This window comes from Lithobates pipiens, unplaced genomic scaffold (assembly GCF_037356315.1).
Source record: "Lithobates pipiens isolate NorthernLeopardFrog02 unplaced genomic scaffold, aLitPip1_a1.2 Scaffold_44, whole genome shotgun sequence".
Taxonomy (NCBI): domain Eukaryota; kingdom Metazoa; phylum Chordata; class Amphibia; order Anura; family Ranidae; genus Lithobates; species Lithobates pipiens.
In genome coordinates, this window is record NW_027507870.1 from 4,005,977 (window position 1) to 4,031,122 (window position 25,146).

The 25,146-nt window shown below is 46.2% G+C and overlaps 1 protein-coding gene across 1 annotated transcript in view; it reads left to right on the plus strand.

Moving 5' to 3' along the window:
- Positions 1 to 25,146, plus strand: part of LOC143956897 (uncharacterized) — a 75,697-nt gene that overhangs the window by 10,716 nt on the left and 39,835 nt on the right. Inside the window, exons 2-7 of the mRNA XM_077467066.1 lie at positions 2,099 to 2,389; positions 5,009 to 5,059; positions 11,067 to 11,117; positions 11,353 to 11,397; positions 12,819 to 12,869; positions 16,336 to 16,387. Of these exons, the coding sequence (XP_077323192.1) occupies positions 2,099 to 2,389; positions 5,009 to 5,059; positions 11,067 to 11,117; positions 11,353 to 11,397; positions 12,819 to 12,869; positions 16,336 to 16,387 (541 nt within the window). The remainder of the gene's footprint in view (positions 1 to 2,098; positions 2,390 to 5,008; positions 5,060 to 11,066; positions 11,118 to 11,352; positions 11,398 to 12,818; positions 12,870 to 16,335; positions 16,388 to 25,146) is intronic.

Consider the following 25,146-nt stretch of genomic DNA (forward strand, 5'->3'; position numbering starts at 1 on the left):
TGGGAAGTACCCGTCGTATGACGTGTCCTCGCAGGTGACAGTTCTTTTATAACTTAGGGCAGGGCCACACGGTGACGTCCCCGGGTGTCCCCGCCCCCTCTAACGCACAGGGACTTTCCCGGGACGTAACATTTTGACACTTTTTTGTGAAATGGTAGGGGTACAATGTACCTGTTACCATTTCAAACAGGGGGGGCTGGGATCTGGGGCTCCCCTTGTTAAAGGGGGCTTCCAGATTCTGATAACCCCTCCGCCTGCAGACCCCCACAACTACCGGGCAAGGGTTGTGGGGATGAGACCCTTGTCCCCATCAACATGGGGGACATGGTGCTTTGGGGGGCTACCCCAAAGCACCCTCCCCATGTTGAGGGCATGTGGCCTGGTAGGTTCAGGAGGGGGTCGCTCTCTCGTCCCCCCTCTTTTCCTGTGGCCTGCCATGCCGCATGCTCAGATAAGGGCCTGGTATGGATTTTTGGGGGGACTCCCACGCCATTTTTTTTATTTTGCCATGAGGTTCCCATTAAAATCCATACCTGAAGGGCCGGGTATGGAATTTGGGGGGACCCCCACGCAATTTTGTTTTTTTCATTTTGGTTCGGGGTTCCCCTTAATATTCATACCAGACCCAAAGGGCTTGGTAATGGACTGTGGGGGAATCCCATGCCGTTTTTTTTTCCTGACTATTATCTGTATTGCCGAGACCCTACAATTCATTATAGACGCGAGTAGTTTTAAATGACCTTTATTCCTTTAGAAATGTCATTTTGTGCAGGGACTGTTCTGAACACGGTAAAAATGCGCCACTTTACAGGCATGCTATAGACACCCCCAGGGCCATCTTTAATTGGACCCTGGGCAAAAACTTTCTTGGGGGGCCCCCCATGCAATTTTGCTCTCCACCTGCTCTGAGACATACAATAAATAGCAGCTAGACTTAAAATCAGTTTACTGTATCAGATCAGGCAGCAATTGTGATTGGTTGCCAGTGGTTACAGCATATCATTACTGCTTAATGACTGATTGCTAGAGGTTTTAGCACACATTATGGCTCACTGATTAGTTATTAGAGGTTACAGCAAATGATTTCTGCTTGTTAATTGGTTGCTAGAGATTACTGTTAAGTAATACTGCTCACTGATTGGTTTCTAGAGGTTACAGTACATCATCTCCTCACTGCAGGGCAGCATGATATACATATGAATGCAACCTATTTACTTAGTAATTCTGCCAATATTTACATATGAATGCTGGTTATTTACATGTAAACACAGGGTCTGCAGGTGAGTCATCTGTAGACAACAATAAGGCAGAGCTGGGCAGCATTAGTACCATCACTTCACACTGAGATATCGGGACACAGCACAGGACTAAAACTTCAAGGGAATTTACACTGGGATAGTTGGCAAGTATGAGGCAGCTGCTTTGGGCCCCACAAAAATGACAGGGCCCAGGGCAGCCGCCCCTTTTGCCCTGCCTTAAAGACAGCCCTGGACACCCCCCCAGGTACGAAATTTAAAGGAATATTTCACTTTTATTGTTTCACATTAAGTATTATTAAAATCACTGCTCCCGAAAAAAACGGATGTTTTTAAAACTTTTTTTTTGGATTGATACATGTCCCCTGGAGCAGGACCCGGGTCCCCAAACACTTTTTTTTATGACAATAACTTGCATATTAACCTTTAAAATGAGCCCTTATGATTTTTCACGTTCGTGTCCCATAGACTTTAACGGTGTTCACGTGTTCAAACTAATCTTTTGCCTGTTCGCATGTTCTGCTACGAACCGAACCGGGGGGGTGTTCGGCTCATCCCTACTGTAAAATGAAAAGTCCCAGTATGACTTGAACGCCCCTCGTTTATAGACACATTTAATAAGTAAGCTATGCTTTATATAATAAAATAAATCTTCAAATGTTTTTATCCATGTATCGTTCTGAATTTGAGCATATGACATATATCACTTTGTCTTCTTTTTGGGGTTTCCTTATCCTTATTATAGTAAAGGTTCCTCTTCTGTCCTCTATGTGATGATGACCACCTCTCAGGTGAGCCATGAACTTCACTGCATCGTATTTCAACCTAATCTCCTTTTCCAGGACTCTCTGATGGAGAATCGGTAATGTGTCTCAAGGGGAAGGACAAGAACATCTCGGTCACCTGCGGTGATGACCACCAGAGGCCTACAGAAGGTTATGAGAAGGAAATTCATTTATGGTGTAATATCACAGAAATCATCTGCCCAGTACGTCTGAAGAATGTCAGAAATGATACGAAATCCCAGGAAGTCAAATGCAATGCACAGAAATCCAGAAAGGAAAAAGTCAAGACTTACTACTGTCAGATAGAAAAGCCCCTCTACATTTCAGCCCTCCTTTCCGCTCTTCCAGGTAAGTTAAATCTTCTTATATTTCACCTTCCCTGGTCCCCCCTTCTCCCTCATCCACAAGATAATGATATTAATAACCACTTCAGCTCTCGATGATTCCCACCCCCCCCCCCCCCCCCCGCCCATGACCAGGCCATTTTTTGCGATTTGGCACTGCATTATTTTACCTGACAATTGCGCGGTCGTGCGACGCTGTACACAAATAAAATTGACGTCCTTTTTTCCCCACAAATAGAGCTTTCTTTTGGTGGTATTTGATCACCTCTGCGGTTTTATATTTTTTGCGCTATAAACAAAAAAAGGCCGACAGTTTTGAAAAAAAAATAAATAAATCTTTTTTACTTTCTGCTATAAAACATATTCAATAAAAAAAATTTAAAAGATTTAATTTCTTCATCAGTTTAGGCCGATATGTATTCTGTCACATGTTTTTGGTAAAACAAATCCCAAAAAAGCGTATATTGATTGGTTTGCGCAAAACATATGGCGCCTACAAACTATGGGATAGATTTATTTATTTATTCACTAGTAATGGCGAGGATGATCAGCGACTTATAGCGGGACTGCGATATTGCGGTGTACAATCTGACAATAACTGACACTTTTACCAGTGACACTAATACAGTGATCAGTGCTAAAAATATGCACTGTCACTGTACTAATGACACTTGGCTGGGAAGGGATTAACATCAGGGGTGATCAAAGGGTTAACTGTATGCCTAACCTGTGCTTGCTCACTGTAAGGGAGGTGCTTTTACTAGGGGAAGGCATGGATCCATGTCCATGCTTGGCAGAAACACAGAATCAATACCTTCTCTCCAGTGGCGGGCCGTCCACTAGTGGCGCACGGGTGCTGCCCCCCCCCCCCCAGCCATGCATCTGGCCCCCTGAACTACAGTGGATGAGATGTCTGCAGGGACTCACCGATCATTGACAGGAGAGGCAGAATGGAAATCTGCCTATAGAAACAAGGCAGACCGCCGTTTCTATCACAGAGGAAGATGGAGATCTTATGTTTCTGCTAAGCAGGAACACAAATCTGTCTTCCCCCAGCTAAGACACCCCACACAGTTAGAAAGCACTCCCTAGGAGCACACTTAACCATTTGATCACCCCTGATGTTAACCCCTTCCCTGCCAGTGTCATTGGTACAGTGCAGGGGCGGACTGACCATTGGGGCACTCGGGCACTGCCCGAGGGCCCCATGCCACTAGGGGCCCCATCAGGGTTGCCAGCCTCAATAAAACCAGGGACAGTATGTAAAAATCTGTGTTTTTAAAAAAATCCAAAGATTATAGCTGCCCCGCCTCTCCAGTACCTTTTCAGTGTGTGTATGTGTATTTTGTGTGTATACTGTGTGTCTGTGTGTGTATACTGTGTGGCCCTTTACTCTTCTACTGCCCGGGGGCCCCATAATCTTCTATTGCCCGGGGGCCCCATAATCTCCTATTGCCCGGGGGCCCCATGAGTTGTCAGTCCGCCCTTGACCACAATTGAGAGCATACTGTGTGTCTGTGTGTGTATACTGTGTGGCCTTTTACTCTTCTATTGCCTGGGGGCCCCATAATCTTCTATTGCCCGGGGGCCCCATAATCTCCTATTGCCCGGGGGCCCCATGAGTTGTCAGTCCGCCCCTGGTACAGTGCATTTTATTAGCACTGATCACTGTATTAGTGTCACTGGTAACCAAAAAGTGTCACTTAGTGTTTGATTTGTCCACGGCAATGTCACAGTCCTGTAAAAAATCACTAATCGCCGACATTACTAGTAAAAATAAAAATTAATTATTAAAAAAAAACATAAAAAATATCCCGTAGTTTGTAGACGCAAAAACTTTTGCTCAAACCAATCAATATACACTTATTGGGATTTTCTTTTTAACCAAAAATATGTAGAAGAATACATATCGGCCTAAACTGATGAAGAAATTTGATATTTTTTCCTTTTTTTTTAAATTGGATATGTTTTATAGCAGAAAGTAAAAAAGATAGTTATTTTTTTCAAAATTGTCGCTCTTTTTTTTGTTTATAGCACAAAAAAATAGAATCCACAGAGGTGATCAAATACCACCAAAAGAAAGCTCTACTTGTGGGGAAAAAAGGACGTCAATTTTATTTGTGTACATTGTCGCAATACTGCACAATTTTCAGTTAAAGTAATGCAGTACCGTATCGCAAAAAATACTCTGGTCAGGAAGGGGGGTGAAACCTTCCAGGGCTGAAGTGGTTAACCCTTAACCCAGGCCAAAACTCCCTGGTCAATCGGGACTTCTGTGATTGGCCAGGAGGAGAACCAGGAAGACAATAGCAAATATTAATTTGCTTTTGTCACACAAGTGGGTGGGCACTGCACCCCAAGCCCACCCTTTTTTGAAGCCAATTAGAGCCTCAGGTTCTAATCATGTGTCCAGTGCCCTGCATGTAGATTAAGGGGCCGGACGCATGGAGAGGGGGCCACTGGTGTGAACCCAGCCTAAGGGTTTTAAATAATCTTCAGGCCTAAAATGTGTTTTTTAACATAAGTGCAAATACATTGCAGGGGGTGGTATTGTAACACTGGGCATAATAAGCTCGTCAAATTAAATAATTAAGGCCACTGACCTCTCTGTGTTGTCTGACAGATGAGCCCGGATCACCAGGCTGGAAAAACAAAATGGCCAAGATTTTCGAAGGTACGTATATTTTAGAACCTGAATTTGTATTTGCTTTGTCCTGTAGCTAGACCAAAATACTCAACAACCCACTGATGACAACTGACAGACAGATTTCCACCCTGCCAGTCAATCTTCTCTTAACATTTTATTGGCTCAGCTGGGTTGGGGGTGCCGGAAACCTTGAAACAGCAAAATAAAACAATTCCCTCCACTCAACATTATCCTGCAGTATCTTTAGCCTGTCATAGGCTAATGAAGATCCAGCAGGCCAGACAGATACCTTCAAGCATCTTCATCCCCTCTGACAAGCTAGTATTTGATCTTTAAGCCAATAATGATAAACTGTAGAAATGGACCAATAAGCTGACACCAGCAAAATGTAGTTGTGGACCATTTAGATGAGACTGGCAATTAGTATTAGTAGACTTTTGAGCTAAACCCAGCACTTGGTAGATGTGGACCTTTGAGCTAAGACCACAAATTGGTAGTAGTGGACCTCTGAGCTAAGACCAGCAATTAGAAGTGAATATTTGAGCCGAACACCCCCCCGGTTCAGTTCGCATCCAGAACATGCGAACAGTTTGCGCAAACATTCATCCCTTGGAAAGGTTGGGAAACCCATGTTTCAACTCCCCATACACATCTTATGTCTAAGTCACCCTGTGCCATCCTGGCACAGGGTGAGTGAAAAAATATATCTTGGATTTGCCCAAAGACTGTTCTTGGTTGTTAATTCTGAACAATACATGATCCTTGAAAGATTTGATCACATTGACCTGCGGAGACGGACTGTCTGGTCACCTGGGCTGCCTTAAGTGCTGTGTTAATTAACATGTTAATTATATAATTGTCTTTTATGTTGTTCCTAGAGGGGAGGGGCAGGAGTATCCATGAGCCAGCCCTACCTCACCTACACAAAGACTGTATTCTGTCCAATAAATCATTCAAGATTTTACAAGCTATTTTCGGCTAGACTTGTATTCAATGCAGCTATAATAATATAGCTCTCTGATGGACAGACTGGAGAAGGCGGTATTACTGACGGAAGCACTCAGCGGAGTGTGGGATAGGATCCATTACACTCTTGTTGAGCGCAGGAACGGGCCCAGCTGTAAAATATTACATCAAAAATTGTAATTACATGCCCCTGTTAAACAGGAGCAGAAAAATCGGGCCTTAGGTGGTGGTGGTGCCACAACACTGCAACCTCTCCCATATACTCTAGTTGAGTACAGGAACGAGCCCTGCTGCAAAATATTACAGCAAAAATTGTAATTACACACCCCTGTTAAATAGGGGCAGAAAAATTGGGCTTTAGGCACTGGTGGTGTCCAGAACCAAAAATGTTCTTAGAAGCTATCAACATGAACATTGAGGACGAATAGCATAATCATTCAGCATAACAGGATAGCCACTCAGCAGCAGCATAGGCAGTCTTCAAGGGATCTCACATTCATAAAAAAAATTAATCGGTTACATCAGCATCAGGTGCTTGGTAGCTGGTGATCCAAGACTGATTCATTTTTATAAAGGCGAGCCGATCAACCGAGTCTGTGGACATGCACACTCTGTGATCAGTTACAAAGCCTCTAGCAGCACTGGAAGTGCATTCAGATAGAAGGCTGGATGCAGGACAGGCTAGTAGCTCAATTGCATACTGTGCAAGCTCTGGCCAGTGATCCATCCTCAAGACCCAGTAACCCAGTGGATTTTCGGTTGGAAAGGTCTCCAAGTCTGATCTTGCCCCGAGGTATTCCTGCACCATGTAAATCAAACGCTGGTTGCTGGAACTGATCAGACCTTAGGGCTGTGGACTAAAAAATTGTCTGAACGCATCGGTCAGACGGCCACCTTCTCCATTGCTCCTTCTGTGACTGACTGAAGCCTCAGCAACACGTTGTCCATGAGGACCAGGAAATTGTAACCTCCCAGGCTCTGGAAGCCCATTGCACAAACCTTTCTGCAAGGCCTCCCAAAGATGTTTCATCCTCTGCTCCCTCTGCGAAGGCTGGATAAGTTCCGCAACCTTACCCTTGCAACGTGGATCAAGAAGGGTTGCCAACCAGTACTGATCCCTCTCCTTGATACCAAAAATCTGAGGGTCCTTTCGCAGGCTTTGCAGGATCAGGGAGGCCATGCAGCGTATGTTTGCTGAGGCATTCGGTCCGGAGTCCTCTGGGTCACTAAGGAAGACTTGATCCACAAAAATGATCCCTTGAAGACTGCTGCTGATTCTGAGTGCTAGACTCCACCTCCATGCTGACACAATCATCATCCTCCTCCTCCTCCTCTTTCTGTGTGATATGCGGGCCTGCAGGAATACTGTCTGGATAAAGGGGGCCTTGAGAGGTAAGGAAGTCCTCCTCTTTCTCCCTCTGTTTTGCCTCAAGTGCCCTGTCCATTATTCCATGCAACGTGTGCTGCAACAGGAAGACAAGAGGGACAGTATCACTGATGCATGTACTGTCACTGCTCACCATCCTTGTGGCCTCTTCAAATGGTGACAGGACAGTGCATGCATCCTTGATCATTGTGAATGAGAAAAAAGTTATTCCTGCGCCTAATCAGGAAGGAATCCGGTATTCGTACTGCTGCATACACTGAAATGGGGTGCTTGAGTCCCAGTAACAGAGTAAAAAGATAAAAAAGTAGTGATGCGCGGTACTATGACAGGGAATTTGGCCTAGGAGGCTAGTAAATTCTATAGGCACTAAGATTGTAGGTGATATATATGTTACCGTATAAAGTGAGCGATGGTGTATAAAAAGTTGTGCGTATTTTATGAGGGGGTGGTGGGGGACCCTCACCACTATAACATGATAATATTCAGGATAAGAGACAAATGTAATAAACAAGCATAAAGAAAGAAAGAATCACAATGCTTAGAACTAGTGATCCCTAATGCGATTTGTGAAAACTGACAGAATCGCATAAAGTGCCAGTGCTAGAAAATAGAATCATGGAAGTATCTCCTACACCTATAGAGTAAATAAAACAATATAAATAAAGCAGTCACAAAAAATAGTGAATCGCAATGCGATTTGTTCAAGCTGACAAAATCGCATAAAGTGCCAGTGCTAAAGGTGAATGGGTACGTGGAATGTTCTGCTATAAATTAAGCATTATACATAAAACAGTCACAAACTCAATAAATCATTTGTGCAGGGAGTGGTTGGTTGTAGCTGACAAAAGTCGCATAAAGTGCTAGTGCCATAAAATTGATAGAACAAAATCCGTGCAGGTGTCCTCTACCATAAAATACTCAAAACAATATTTATGCGACAGTGAGTGACTCAATAATTCAATTGTGCAAAAAATGGCAAAGAATCAAAAATAAACGCATAAGCAATGTAGGTGTTAAGGGAGTAAAGCAAATCCCTCAAAATAATCGAAAAGCTGTGTACAATACCTACAAGAAATTATATAAAAAAAATTAAATTAAACAATAACATTTATCGGAATGTGTCCATTCTGCTTTGTGCGATAACCAGTGGCGATTTATGTCAAAAGTCGCATATATCAACAAATCGCATATAGTGCTGGTGTCTGAATATATGTGCACAGAGCAATGTTATCGGTGATGGTGGTGAAAAAGGTGAATATATCCCACGTGGTCCTGTGTGGTCGGAATATGGGTGTCCCCTTACCTTACAGCTGTAAGGTAAAAGCATGTGATATATATATATATCCTCAGGACTCCTGCTCTTTATCCCTCGAGGTCTTGTCCCGATGTCCCCAGATCCTGGCGTCTCCTGCCTATTACGCTGTGTTGGTCCCTTTTAAGTATTTGCTCAGCAGCACTCAGCGTGGGGGGGGATTAACCTCGGCAATTGGTGTGTATATCAGGGGTTAGAGAAATAAGGAGGAAGGGAGCCCCATAGTGTAGTAATTTTTAACACATATGATTTATTACAGCAAAACAAATTTGTACTCACAAGCAGACAAGTTTCATATACAGTGTATAAACGAGCCTCGAGCTCGATTGCGTCACTTCCGGTAGCGTCCCGACGTGTGTTCGTCACGGTCACGTGACTTCATCAGGGGAAATCGGCAGTCGGTTGGCTGACTTTAAGCTGGCCTTTGGAGGGCACCCTGCCTTGTTGGAGATGTGCCTCCTCCTCCTCCTCCTCTCTTCTATCAGGCACCCATGTAGAGACAGTGACCTCATCATCCCCTCCCCCCTCGCCACTGAAGCAAACCTGGCATTATGCTGCAGCTGGGGGAACATGACTGACAGTTTCTTGTCTTTCTTGGGCACCCCCTCTCTCAGGGCTCACGTTACTGCCTTCATCCTCAACCTGGGTACCATCATTGGAGCCTTCAAAACGCTGCGCATCCTCCTGCAGCATGTACCCGACACTGTGGTCGAACAGTTCGTGGGACTCCTCAGGACATGATGGTGGGGCTAGGGAAAGAGCGACTGATGCCATTGAGCCCATGGAATAGGTTGCTTTGGCAGCTGCATTGGCAGCCAAACTTTTCTTAGCCCGAGTGACAGAGGATGAGGAGGATGAGGATGGCTTTGGGATCCACTTTACCAACTCTTCTGCATGTTGTGGCTCAACATGGCCACCTGTCGATAAAAAGGGCAAGCGTGCCCCACGGCCACGTGTTAAGGATGCACCGTGTCCACGACCAGCACAGTTGGCTGTAGACACAGAGCCTGCTTGCCCTCTTGCCCTCTTTTAGTGGCCTGCTAATGTCTGCCTTTCCTTGGGGGCCTTCCAGTAGGGATGAGTTTGGTGTTCGAGTGGAACGCATGTTCGAGTCAAACACCTCTTCGACTTGAACATCGGCTGTTCGCACGTTCGGCGAATACCGAATGTTATGGGCTGTTCGCGCCAAATTCATGTGGCACTCACGGCCCACAATGCACTGCACCATCGCAGTGCATTGCTGGCTCATGATTGGCCAAACATGCACTGTGACCCCGCATGCTTGGCCAATCACAGCGCCGGCAGCGAAGAGAGCCATAATTGGCCACAGGCAGGATGCCTGTGGCCAATTATAGCTCAGGGGGTTTAGTACACGCCCCATGCTATATAAGGCCACCAGCGCAGCAGCCTTGTGTAGTGTGTTTTCCGGCGTGCAGGGAAAGAGCAAGATAGGCAGGGACATTGTGTTCTTTTTTCAGGCATCTGCAGGAGTTAAAGTGGGTGTTGTGTGCCTCCAGCACAGTATACACCTGTATCTACTCTTTTTTGCTAATGTTCTCTAATACAGGCATCTGCAGGAGTTAGTGGGTGTTGTGTGCCTCCAGCACAGCACAATATACACCTGTATCTACCCTTTATCGCTGGTGTTCTCTAATACAAGCATCTGCAAGAGTTAGTGGGTGTTGTATGCCTCCAGCACAGCACAGTATTCACCTTTATCTACCCTTAATTGCTGGTGTTCTCTAATACAGGCATCTGCAGGAGTTAAAGTGTTGTGTGCCTCCAGCACAGTATACACCTGTATCTACCCTTTTTTGGTGGTGTTCTATAATAAAGGCATCTGCAGGAGTTAGTGTGATGTTGTGTGCCTCCAGCACAGCACAGCATACACCTGTATCTACCCTTTTTTGGTGGTGTTCTCTAATACAGGCATCTGCAGGAGTTAGTGGGTGTTGTGTGCCTCTAGCACAGCGACCACATGCACTCGAAGACCACGTGCACTCACAGACCCACGTGTACTCACAGATCAATGTTCACCCACAGACCCACGTGCATTCGCAGACCCAAGTGCACTCACAGACCACATGCACTCAAAGACCACGTGCACTCGCAGATCAATGTGCACTCACAGACCCATGCGCACTCGCAGACCTGTGTGCACTCGCAGACCCAATTTCTGAATTTACAAAAATGCGTCTGAATTTGAAACGAGACCAACTGCACATGTCTAAAAACTAACAAACCTAAATAACATGAAAAGAGCTCAGGCTGGCTGCCCTAACTTTAAACTACACTCCAGCTCATGGCAGGGTCCTTACATGTATAATGGAGAAAAGTGATATCAATAAGTTGTCTATCTTGTCTGGCAGGGGTGCCTGGAGTACAAGAGTGGCTGAACAAAAGCAAGACATACTGGGAAAGTAGGTATTTTTAATTTAAAATGTATATTTTATTACAGTTAGTAGTAATGTCTCAATCTCTCTTTGTATTAGTGTGTTGTGTCCTCTGCTTATTAGACATCAGGCCGGGGGAGGGGGGACCTGAGCTGTGGGCTGATCGATCCCTACTGCAATGCATGATGGAAAAATTGGGATATTTAGGTGACACAACACTGGAGAAACCTGAGATCTCTGACCTGTGTATGTTGTCTGTCAGGGTTTCGTAGACCACAAGACTGGCTGAAAGACGCTTTCTGGAAAAGTAAGTACATTTTATAATGTATATTATATATATATATCACAGTATACATTTCTGGTATGAGCCGGTTTATTAGGCAATAACTTTTACCACGATAAAAAAAAATAAAAAAAAATAAAATTTTTTTGTGATAACCACGCCTTCCTTTTGGTGATATTGTCCAGCAAAAGTTATTTCAATTTTTATGCAAATGTTAGACAAAAAAAAAATACAAAAATAACAAAGCTATTTTTATTTTTTATTTTTTATATTTGATGTCAGTTTCCCCCCTTAATGACTGGGCCGTTTTTTGCGATGCGGCACTGCGTCACTTTAACTGATAATTGTACACAAACAAATAGAGCTTTCTATTGGTGGTATTTGATCGACTCTGCGTTTTATTTATTTATTTATTTTTTGCGCTATAAACAAAAAAACACCGACAATTTTGAAAAACATTTTTTTTTTACTTTTTCCTTTAATACATATCCCCAAAAATATATATAAAAAAAAAACAAACAAATGTATTCATTACTTTAAGCCGATATATAATCTTCTACATATTTTTGGTAAAAAAAACAATCGCAATAGGCGTATATTGATTGGTTTGTGTAAAAGTTATCATGTCTACAAACTATGGGATAGATTTAGGGACTTTTATTTTTTATTTTTATTGTTATTACTGATAATGGTGGCGATCTGCGAATTTTAGCAGCATTGCGACATTGCAGCGGACAAATCTGACCCCAAATGACACCCTTTTGGGGACCAGTGACATTATTACATTGATCAGTGCTTTAAAAATGCTCTGATCAATGACACTGGCAGGGAAGGGGTTAACACTAGGGGGCGATCAAGGGGTTAAGTGTTTTCCCTCAGTGTGTTCTAACTGTGATGGGGGGGGGATGGGCTGCCTGGGACATGACAGAGATCGCTGTTCCCACTCACAGAGGGGGGGGCGGTGGTAGATCTCTGTCATGTCACTAGGCAGAACGGGAATCTTCTTGTTTACAAACGTTTACAAACGTTTGATTTGATTGGTTTATGATTGGTTTAGATTAGTTAATAACTAGGGAATAAATAGGCAATAAACAACTTTTGTTCTTCAGTGTTACTTTGTAACTCTCTATCTCCATTCTGAGCAATGTTTATAATCAATGTTACTTTGTATCTCTCTATCTCCCGTCTGATCAATGTTTATAAACAATGTTACATTGTACCTCTCTATCTTCCGTCTGATCAATGTTGAATATAACAAGCTGTATTATCTATCTGCCTTTGTGTTATGTGATGGTAATTATCTGCACAACAGAAGGCCGGCATAGGAGAGGGAAGGCCGGCATTGGGAGTCATGGAACCAATCAGTGGACGGTCTATGACCAAGTTGTATTGCTTATTTGAGTGGAGAAAAATGACATCATTAATCAATTTATTCTTTCTGGCAGAGCTGCCGGACTTCCAGGACTGGCTGAGTAGAATCAAACAATTCTTCCCAGGTAACGTATACACCACACATATACAGTTCCCATGTGCTTGCTTTCAGTTCTGATTTCACAGGAATTCCGAGGACAGAAATATAAGTCAGTCCTCTCCGCTCCTCCCAAGACCTTCTGCTCTCTAGCTCCCTTGTCTCCTCCTCCCAAGCTTATCTCCACGACTTCTCCTGAGACTCTCCCATCCTCTGGAACGCACTACCCCAATCTGTCCAGCTATCTCCTACTCTGTCCATGAGGCGACACTGATGGGCACTGGTGAGTAGGCACTGATATGTAGAATTGATGGGTACTGATAGGCGGCACTGATATGCAGCACTGATGGGCACCGATAGGTGGCACTGATATGCAGCACTGATAGGCGGCACTGATGGGCACTGACAGGGGGCATTGATGTGCACTGACAAGCATTACTGATGGGCACTGACAGGTGGCACTGATTGGCATTGATAGGTGGCATTGATGGACACTAATAGATGGCACTGATGGGCAGCACCGATTGGGCAGGTACCGACAGGTATTAATGCTGGGTACTGATTGGCACTGTGATGGGCACTGATTTGCGCTGTGGTTGGCACTGATTGGCACTTTATTGGGCACTGACAAGAGTTAATGATGGGGCACTGACTGGCAGCTGCTGGGCACCGATTGCCAGCTGATGGGTACATTTGAGGGGGTCCGTGCTGATAATCAATGTGCTGATTATTAGCACAGACCCCCCCCCCCCCATCTCCCTGTCAGCGTGAACCAAGGAATGGCGTTCACCACTACTTCCTGGTTCACGCGATGATCAGCTGTGATTGGTCACAGCTGATCACATGGTAAGAAGTCTTCATCAGGGGCTTCTTACCACGATTGCCAATGGAGTATGTCAGACTGATCTTGATGGAGGTCTGGTATGATGATGAGGGTCTGGTATGATGATGGGGGTCTGGTATGATGATGAGGGTCTTGTATGATGATGGAGGTCTGGTATGATGGGGGTCTAGTATGATGATGGGGGTCTGGTATGATAATGGAGATCTGGTATGATGAGGGTCTGGTATGATGAGGGTCTGGCATGATGATGAGGGTCTGGTATGATGATGGAGGTCTGGTATGATGATGAGGGTCTGGTATGATGATGGGGGTCTGGTATGATGATGAGGGTCTGGTATGATAATGGGATCTGGTATGATGATGGGATCTGGTATGATAATGGGATCTGGTATGAGGATGGAGGTCTGATATGATGATGAGTGTCTGGTATGATGATGGGGTCTGGTATGATGATAGGGTCTGGTATGATGGGGGTCTGGTATTAATTTCAAGGGGGACTCCAAGCAAAAACAAAATCCTTAGCAGATCCTTATATAACTATGTAGCCTGGGAGGCCAGAAAAGTCGGGGGTCAATCACGTACTTCCAACCTGCTTCCCAAACCATACCAGGACACATGCCCTCAATATAGGGAGGGTACCATTCCAGTGGTGTTTCCCATAGCAAAACACCTTGTCTCCACGATGATGAATACAAGCGCCTCCTCCCCATAACCCTGGCCCAGTCTGTGGGTGGGGGGCTTATAAGAATCTGCTAATTACAGTTTCCAGCCTCTTACTTTTGATTGTAAACAAATGGCTGGGGATTCCGTTTATTCACACCAGACCATTACCCTACATGAGGGTCCTGTAAAAATACATACTAGACCCTTATCTTATCTTGATATGATGATAGGGTCTAATATGATGATGGAGGTCTGCCATGATGATGGGGGTCTGGCAGGATGAAGGGGGTCTGGTATGATGATGGGTGTCTGGTATGATGATGGAGGTCTGGTATGATAATGGGGGTCTGGTATGATGATGGGGGTCTGGCATGATGATGGGGATCTGGCATGATGATGGGGGTCTGGCATGATGATGGGGATCTGGCATGATGATGCGGGTCTGGTATGATGATGGATGTCTGGTAGGATGATGAGGGTCTGGTATCATAATGGGGGTCTGGTATGATAATGGGGGTCTGGTATGATGATGGGGTCTGGCAGGATGATGGGGGTCTGATATGATGATGAGGGTCTGGCATGATGATCGGGGTCTGGCATGATGATCGGGGTCTGGCATGATGATGGGGGTCTGATATGATGATGAGGGTCTTGCATGATGATGGGGGTCTGGCATGATGATGGGGGTCTGGTATGATATGGGGTCTGGCGTGATGATGGGGGTCTGGCATGATGATCGGGGTCTGGTATGATGATGGGGTCTGATATGATGATGAGGGTCTTGCATGATGATGGGGGTCTGGCATGATGATGGGGGTCTGGCATGATGATGGGGTCTGGTATGATATGGGGTCTGGCGTGATGATGGGGGTCTGGTATGATGAGAGGGTCTGGTATGATGATGAGTGTCTGGTATGAATTTCAAGGGGGACTCCAAGAAAAAACAAAATCCATAGCAGACCCTTATATAACAATGTAGCCTGGCAGCCAAGAAAAGAAGGAGGTCAATCATGTACTTCCACCCGCTTCCTGAACCATACCAGGCCACATGCCCTCAATATAGGGAGGGTACCATTCCAATGGTGTTTCCCATAGCAAAGCATCCCATCCCCATGATGATGAATACAAGAGCCTCCTCCCCAAAACCCTGGCCCAGTCTGTGTGGTGGGGGGGTGCTTATGAGAATCTGGAAGTCCCTTTAACAATAAAGGGGCCCCTAAATACCAACCCCTTCATGTGAAAGAGAAAGGGGTACACAGTGTCCCTACACAATCACAAAACGTGTGTAAATAAAAACACACCTTTTTACAAGTGTTTTATTAACAAAAAAAAATGTCCCATGATGAAATTCTATTGTCACTCACATCATCCAGGGACAATCATGATGAACATTTCCCACCAACTTGCTAAAAGAAAAAACCCGCCAACTGATGGGCTTGTCTTATCCCAAACAAATGACAGCTCTGGTCCTGTCCGCTACATGTAAACAATGGGGTGGGGTGTTCCCAAAATATGGCCAGGTGGCTACATCTGGGAAATGATGTCATCTACTGTAGCTGTTGACGTGACCATATTTGGTCAGTGATGTCAGTGCTATCCCCGCCCCTTTGTTTACACGGCTGGAAATTCCTGGCCAGCAAGTGAATGAGGCTCGATGATGTCACTGACTGCTGAAGACATGGCTGGTGCCTGCTGCTCCCTTCACAACCACTAACAGGGGAAGAAGGAAGCACTCACATATAGCGGTAGACAAATCACGACTCTATAAGACATTCGCCTCCAGCCCAGGCCGATAAAAGTCCGGATCAGCAAAGAGCTCTCTGAGATGTTCTGTCCTGTTCTATGATTTGTGGCTTTAAGAGAAAAAGAAAGACAGCTTACAAAACGTTAGTAAATATTGTTGATCATGTAAAATGACTTTCAGGGGAACTACAGACCAACGTGTGGAGGAGCTGTGTAAACTCTACTTTGTTTTAATTCTTTTTAGATAATAAAACCCGCAATCCTAACAACGGTGATAAGAAGGATGAAAACAATAGGTGAGAAGCTGTGGATATCTCACTAATTTTTTTTCCATTACTTTTTCATAGGTGGCAAAAATAAATAAAAAGGCAACAAGATCTTCTAACATGTCCACAGGCCAGTTAGAATAACTGAGATAACAAAGGGGTGGGAGGGGGTTGGGTGTGTGGTAAAGGATTGTATTAAATACACAACTCTACCTCCAGTATCTCCTCTATACTGAGTCTCTCCTCTACCTCCAGTATCTCCTCTATACTGAGCCTCTCCTCTACCTCCAGTATCTCCTCTATACCGAGCCTCTCCTCTAAACTGAGCCTCTCCTCTATACTGAGCCTCTCCGCTGCCTCCAGTATCTCCTCTATACTGAGCCTCTCCCCTGCCTCCAGTATCTCCTCTATACTGAGCCTCTCCTCTTTACCGAGCCTATCCTCTAAACTGAGCCTCTCCCCTGTCTCCAGTATCTCCTCTATACTGAGCCTCTCCTCTACCCCCAATATCTCCTCTATACTGAGCATCTCCTCTACCTCCAGTACCTCCTCTATACTGAGCCTCTACTCTACCTCCAGCATCTCCTCTATACTGAGCCTCTCCTCTACCTCCAATATCTCCTCTATACTGAGCCTCTACTCTACCTCCAGCATCTCCTCTATACTGAGCCTCTCCTCTACCTCCAATATCTCCTCTATACTGAGCTTCTCCTCTATACTGAGCCTCTCCTCTACCTCCAGTATCTCCTCTATACTGAGCCTCTCTACCTCCAGGATCTCCTCTATACTGAGCCTCTCCTCTACCTCCAGGATCTCTTCTATACTGAGCCTCTCCTCTACCTCCAGTATCTCCTCTGTACTGAGCCTCTCCTCTACCTCCAGTATCTCCTCTGTACTGAGCCTCTCCTCTACCTCCAGCATCTCCTCTATACTGAGCCTCTCCTCTACCTACAGTATCTCCTCTATACTGAGCCTCTCCTCTACCTCCAGTATCTCCTCTATACTGAACCTCCCCTCTACCTCCAGTATCTCCTCTATACTGAGCCTCTCCTCTACCTCCAGTATCTCCTCTATACTGAGCCTCTCCTCTACCTCCAGTATCTCCTCTATACTGAGCCTCTCCTCTACCTCCAGTACTCCTCTATACTGAGCCTCTCCTCTACCTCCAGTATTTCCTCTATACTGAGCCTCTTCTCTACATTCAGGATCTCCTCTATACTGAGCCTCTCCTCTACCTCCAGTATCTCCTCTATACTGAGCCTCTCCTCTACCTCCAGTATCTCCTCTATACTGAGTCTCTCCTCTACCTCCAGTATCTCCTCTATATATAATTTCCAAATAGTGATGGACGAACTTCCGACAGGACGTTTCGCGAACGCGGACCGCGGACGCGGCCGATAGTTCGCAAACCATAATGTTCGCGGCGAGCCCCATTGACTTCAATGGGAGGCGAACTTTGCAAACCTACAGGTCAAATTTGCAGCCACAAAATAATTACTAGCTGTGCAAACAGTCCCACCACATGGCCAATGACATAACACATGTATGAGGTGAATCTGGGATCGACAACTACAAGCATTCTTTTTTTATATGTGAAATTGTGACAATTCAGGACTGTGGAGCGCATGAAGGCAATGGAGGAGATGGAAGGTCAGGGTAGGCAAAGAAAGTGATATACAGCACTGACACCAGCACCGTGATATACAGCACTAACATCAGCAGCGTGACATAAAGCACTGACACCAGCACCGTGATATACAGCACTGACACCAGCACCATGATAGAGAGCACTGACATCAGCAGCGTGACATACAGCAATGACACCTGCACCGTCATAGAGTGATCTGACACCAGCACCGTGATAGAGAGCACTGACATCAGCAGCGTGACATAAAGCACTCACACCAGCACCGTGATATACAGCACTGACACCTGCACCGTAAGCAGCCCCAGGAGGAAGTCAGCATAGCACAGGGATGGTGGGAGCCCCTCATAATGAGCATAGCACAGGGATGGTGGGAGCCCCTCATAATATGCACAGCAGAGGTACAGCCCCAGGAGGAAGTCAGCACAGCACAGGGATGGTGGGAGCCCCTCATAATGAGCATAGCACAGGGATGGTGGGAGCCCCTCATATTATGCACAGCAGAGGTACAGCCCCAGGAGGAAGTCAGCACAGCACAGGGATGGTGGGAACCCCTCATAATGAGCATAGCACAGGGATGGTGGGAGCCCCTCATAATATGCACAGCAGAGGTACAGACCCAGGAGGAAGTCAGCACAGCACAGGGATGGTGGGAGCCCCTCATAATAAGCAGCCCCAGGAGGATGTCAGCATAGCACAAGGATGGTGGGAGCCCCTCATAATAAGCAGCCCCAGGAGGATGTCAGCATAGCACAGGGATGGTGAGAGCCCCTCATAATAAGCAGCCCCAGGAGGAAGTCAGCACAGCACAGGGATGGTGGGAGCCCCTCATAATGAGCATAGCACTGGGATGGTGGGAGCCCCTCATAATATGCACAGCAGAGGTATAGCCCCAGGAAGAAGTCAACACAGCACAGGGATGGTGGGAGCCCCTCATAATAAGCAGCCCCAGGAGGAAGTCAGCACAGCACAGGGATGGTGGGAGCCCCTCATAATGAGCATAGCACAGGGATGGTGGGAGCCCCTCATAATATGCACAGCAGAGGTACAGCCCCAGGAGGAAGTCAGCACAGCACAGGGATGGTGGGAGCCCCTCATAATAAGCAGCCCCAGGAGGAAGTCAGCACAGGGATGGTGGGAGCCCCTCATAATAAGCAGCCCCAGTAGAAATATGACACCGCTCAACCTCTTCAAACAGGAGGGTACGGGCATATAGTACGGTGTGCTTTTTTTGGACAAGGAGGTGAGCCAAATCAAGAAAGAAGGTCTGTGTGCTTGATTAAAGAAATTGTTTATAGACATATACATGGTCTACTGGTCACATGTGTTGAATTTCTCCGAGATCCATGCCTCATTCATTTTTAGAAATGTGAGGTAGGTAACACTGTAGTGAGCTAGGCGAGTACGCTTATCGGTCACGATCCCCCCTGCTGCGCTGAACGTCCTTTCGGACAGGACACTGGACGAGGGGCAAGCCAACAGTTCGATTGCAAATTGGGCAAGCTTTGGCCAGAGGTCAAGCCTGTCCACCCAGTAGTCCAGGGGTTCATCACTCCTCAGAGCGTCCACATCGGCCGTTAACCCGATGTAGTCGGACACCTGATGGTCTAGGCGTTCCCTGATGCTGGATCCGGATGACACCTGTCGATGGGTCGGCTGAAAGAATGACCTCATATCCGAAGTCACCAACACATCTTCAAACCGGCCTCTTCTTGCAGGCGCTGTTGGATTGGTACCCGCAACTCCTTCTCTGGGAGTGGGAATTGCTCCTCTGCCAGCGCACGCAAAAGCAGAATGCAGCATTTCTCGAAGCAAGGCCTGGAAGTGCTCCATTCTGACAGCCCTCTGTGACGGCGGTAACATTTCGGCCATTTTGTGTTCTAAGTACGTTGCCACCCAGTACTGGTCCTTGACCCTTATGCTTTTTTATACGGGGTCCCTATTAAAACACTGGAGCATGAAGGCCCCCATTTGCACTAAACTGGAAGCAGTGTGGTGGCCTGGCTCCTGCTCATCATCCAGGATTATGCCGTCCTCTTCATTCTCCTCTCCCATCCACGCACAACAACAGGGATCCCAGAAAGGTTTAAAGCATGCTCTTCTTGCTCCTCCTCATCCGCCCCGGCACCATCCTCCTCTGACTCCTCTTCAGACTTCTGTTGTTCACTTGTCTCAGATAGAGTAGCCCCCCTGGGAATTCATCCAGCATTGCGACTTCCTCATCTTCCTGCTCCTGCTCCTCCACAGCTTGATCAATGACACAACGCAATGCACGCTCCATAAAGAAGGCACAAGGTACCATGTCACTGATGGCGCCATGGCTGCGACTGACCAGTTTGGTGATCTCCTCAAATGGCCGCAGAAGTCTGCATGCGTCACGCATGAGCAGCCACTGGCGCAGTGAAAAAAAACCCAGCTTCCCAGAACCTGTTCTGCCGCAGAGTTCATACAGGTAGACGTTAACTGCACGTTTCTGTTGGAGCAGCCTATCAAGGATATAGAAGGTTGAGTTCCATCGCGTCGGGCAATCGCAAATAAGACGTCTGACCGGCAGATTGTGTCACCGCTGAATGTCAGCAAGGCAAGCCATGGCCATGTAAGATCTTCTGAAATGGGCCTAGATTTCCCTTGCCTGCTGCAAGATGTCCTGGACCCCAGGGTATTTGACACCGAATCGCTGCACGACCAGGTTTAAGACGTGTGCCATGCATGGCACGTGCGTAATTTTGCCCTGTTTCAATGTGTTAAGCAGATTGGCACCGTTGTCACACACCACTTTACCAACTGTCAAATTGAGCGGTGTTAGCCACTGATCTGCCTGTGAACGCAAAGCTGAAAGGAGTGTCGGGCCAGTGTGGCTCTTGGCTTCCAGGCACAACAGATGCAGCATGGCATGGCAACGTCTCACGTCTCACCTGGTATGTCGAATAGGTTCTGGGAGCTTGGGTGGCGCAGCGGAAGAGACGCTAGCAGCGGAAAAGGAGGAGTCAGCTGAGGAGGAGAGGGAGGAGGATGGAGTGTGAGGAGGAGGAGAAGAAGAGCCAGGCCTGCATGCAATCCATGGCGGTAAAACCAAATCTACACGGGTGCCACGAGTTACATGCTTGACGGCCGTCAAAAGGTTCACCCAGTGGGCAGTAAACGTGATATACCTTCCCTGCCCGTGTTTGCTAGACCATGTGTCTGTGGTCAGATGAATCTTGGCACCGACACTGTGTGCCAGAGATACATTCACTTGCCGCTGAACATGGCCATATAGCTCTGGGATGCCCTTCTGTGAAAAATACTTCCTTCCTGGGACCTTCCATTGTGGTGTTCCAATAGCCACAAATTTTCGAAAGGCCTCCGAGTCCACCAGTTTATATGGCAGTAGTTGACGGGCTATCAGTTCTGACAAGCCAGCCGTCAACCGTTGGGCAAGAGGGTTATCCGGCGTCATCATTTTTTTACGCTCGAACATTAGGCCCACGGAAGCCTGCCTTTTTGCAGAAAAACGTGAGCTTGGCGTGATGGAAGGTGGAGTGGAGGACAATTTTGAGGAGAGAGGAGAAGGAGAAGTAGAAGACAAGGCTGGACGGTGAGAGCCTGGAGGGTGGCTTTGTGGGTTACGTTGCTCCCACTGGGCTCGGTGATGGCTGCTCATGTGTCTTCTTAAGGCGGTCGTCCCTAGGTGAGTGTTGGGCTTACCGCGACTAATGCGTTGACTCCAAAGATTGCAGATGGCAACGCTATTGTCAGTAGCGGACACGTTAAAAAAACCCCACACTGCGGAGCCATGTGCCGGCGTCCTGGGAGCACCAGATGTGACCGTACATGGTAGATGACTCGCTCCTGATACATTTGTAGTCTGCTTTGTCCCTCCTGTGCAATGTAAGTTATTCCTGCTTCTCCTCCCTATCTTCTGGTCCATATCTCCCTATGAACTCCCCTCCTCTTCCTCTCTAGTGGGCACCCACGTGACATCACTAGACACGTCATCATCAACTTCACCTTCCCCACCGCTATAAGAAATGATCTCGGAGTAGGCAGCAACACCGGCGACCAACCTCCTCCTTGAGGCAGATCTGGGTACTGTCGTCAGACTGCTGAGTGGCGGTTGTTGCTATCTCCTCTTCCTGATCCAATGCCAAGAGTGGCTGCGCATCAGAAATGTCTTGATATGGATCGTAAAATAATTCCTGTGACTCAAGCGGAAGGTATGTGGTGGTGGTGGTGTTGTTGGTGGTAGTGTCTTTGGGGGTGCACATAGCAGAGAGTGAAGAAGAGGGTGCAGATCGAGAGGATGAGGAGGGTGCAGAAGAGTAAGGCTGAGTGAGCCACTCAACCAAGTCTGGTGCGTCCTTTAAAGTAATTGAACGCACCTTCTTCAACTTCCCACTTTGGCTCAAGCCTGTTGCTCCTGCCCTACCCCTACCACCCCTGCGGAAGGGCCTGCCTCTTCCTCTGCCTGTCATTTTTTAAATGACCCTGTGACAAAACTCTCAGTCCCTATACTGATAAAGAACTACTGCAGAATAGGGCAGCAGTCAGCAGTAGTGCACCTCAACCCTATATATTGTGGACCTATACCCGTCCTTAAGGAATAGCAGACTGTTCCTCACTCAACCCTATGTACTCTAGTACCCTAGACCTTACCAGTCCTTATAAGGACCTTTGTGGAACTAGTAGGTTGTGAATGATTAGCAGACTGTACCTCAGTCCCTATACTGATAAAGGACTGCTGCAGTATTGGGCAGCAGTCAGCAGTAGTGCACCTCAACCCTATATATTGTGGACCTATACCAGTCCTTAAGGAATAGCAGACTGTACCTCACTCAACCCTATGTACTGTAGTACCCTATACCTTACCAGTCCTTATAAGGACGTTTGTGGAACTAGTAAGTTGTGAATGATTAGCAGACTGTACCTCAGTCCCTATACTGATAAAGGACTACTGCAGCAGAAGGGCAACAGTCAGCAGTAGTGCACCTCAACCCTATATAATGTGGACCTATACCAGTCCTTAAGGAATAGCAGACTGTACCTCACTCAACCCTATGTACTGTAGTACCCTATACCTTACCAGTCCTTATAAGGACGTTTGTTTAACTAGTAAGTTGTGAATGATTAGCAGACTGTACCTCAGTCCCTATACTGATAAAGGACTACTGCAGCAGAAGGGCAGCAGTCAGCAGAAGTGCACCTCAACCCTATATATTGTGGACCTATACCAGTCCTTAAGGAATAGCAGACTGTACCTTACTCAACCCTATGTACTGTAGTACCCTATACCTTACCAGTCCTTATAAGGACTTTTGTGGAACTAGTAGGTTGTGAATGATTAGCAGACTGTACCTCAGTCACTATACTGATAAAGGACTGCTGCAGTATAGGGCAGCAGTCAGCAGTAGTGCACCTCAACCCTATATATTGTGGACCTATACCAGTCCTTAAGGAATAGCAGACTGTACCTCACTCAACCCTATGTACTGTAGTACCCTATATCTTACCAGTCCTTATAAGGACCTTTGGGGAACTAGTAGGTTTTGAATGATTAGCAGACTGTACCTCAGTCCCTTTACTCATAAAGGACTACTGCAGCAGAAGGGCAGCAGTCAAGTATAATTTTATTTCTATATTTGGAAGAAAGAATATTATACGTGTACAAGCCTATTACCATACCAGTCCTGAAAAGAACCTTTGTGGACCTAATAGTAACAGCTACTGATTAAACTGACCCTCACTGCCACACACAGCATCCTGCCTGTCCCTATTTAAACTGACAAAACACAGGCTGCTGGAACAATAACTTGAATAGCACTCAAAACTATATCCTGTACTACTTTACCATACCAGTCCTGAAAAGGACTTTTGTGGACCTATACCAGTCCTTAAGGAATAGCAGACTGTACCTCACTCAACCCTATGTACTGTAGTACTCTATACCTTACCAGTCCTTATAAGGACCTTTGTGGAACTAGTAGGTTGTGAGTGATTAGCAGACTGTACCTCAGTCCCTATACTGATAAAGGACTGCTGCAGTTTAGGGCAGCAGTCAGCAGTAGTGCACCTCAACCCTATATATTGTGGACCTATACCAGTCCTTAAGGAATAACAGACTGTACCTCACTCAACCCTATGTACTGTAGTACCCTATACCTTACCAGTCCTTATAAGGACCTTTGTGGAACTAGTAGGTTGTGAATGATTAGCAGACTGTACCTCAGTGCCTATACTGATAAAGGACTACTGCAGCAGAAGGGCAGCAGTCAGCATAGTGCACCTCAACCCTATATATTGTGGACCTATACCAGTCCTTAAGGAATAGCAGACTGTACCTCACTCAACCCTATGTACTGTACTACTCTATACCTTACCAGTCCTTATAAGGACCTTTGTGGTACTAGTAAGTTGTGAATGATTAGCAGACTGTACCTCAGTCACTATACTGATAAAGGACTACTGCAGCGGAAGGGCAACAGTCAGCAGTAGTGCACCTCAACCCTATATATTGTGGACCTATACCAGTCCTTAAGGAATAACAGACTGTACCTCACTCAACCCTATGTACTGTAGTACCCTATATCTTACCAGTCCTTATAAGGACCTTTGTGGACCTAGTAGGTTGTGAATGATTAGCAGACTGTACCTCAGTCCCTATACTGATGAAGGACTACTGCAGCAGAAGGGCAGCAGTCAGCAGTAGTGCACCTCAACCCTATATATTGTGGACCTATACCAGTTCTTAAGGAATAGCAGACTGTACCTCACTCAACCCTATGTACTGTAGTACCCTATACCTTACCAGTCCTTATAAGGACCTTTGTGGACCTAGTAGGTTGTGAATGATTAGCAGACTGTACCTCAGTCCATATACTCATAAAGGACTACTGCAGCAGAAGGGCAGCAGTCAAGTATAATATTCTTTCTATATTTGGAAGAAAGAATATTATACGTGTACAAGCCTATTACCATACCAGTCCTGAAAAGAACCTTTGTGGACCTAATAGTAACAGCTACTGATTAAACTGACCCTCACTGCCACACACAGCATCCTGCCTGTCCCTATTTAAACTGACAAAACACAGGCTGCTGTAACAATAACTTGAATAGCACTCAAAACTATATCCTGTACTACTTTACCATACCAGTCCTGAAAAGGACT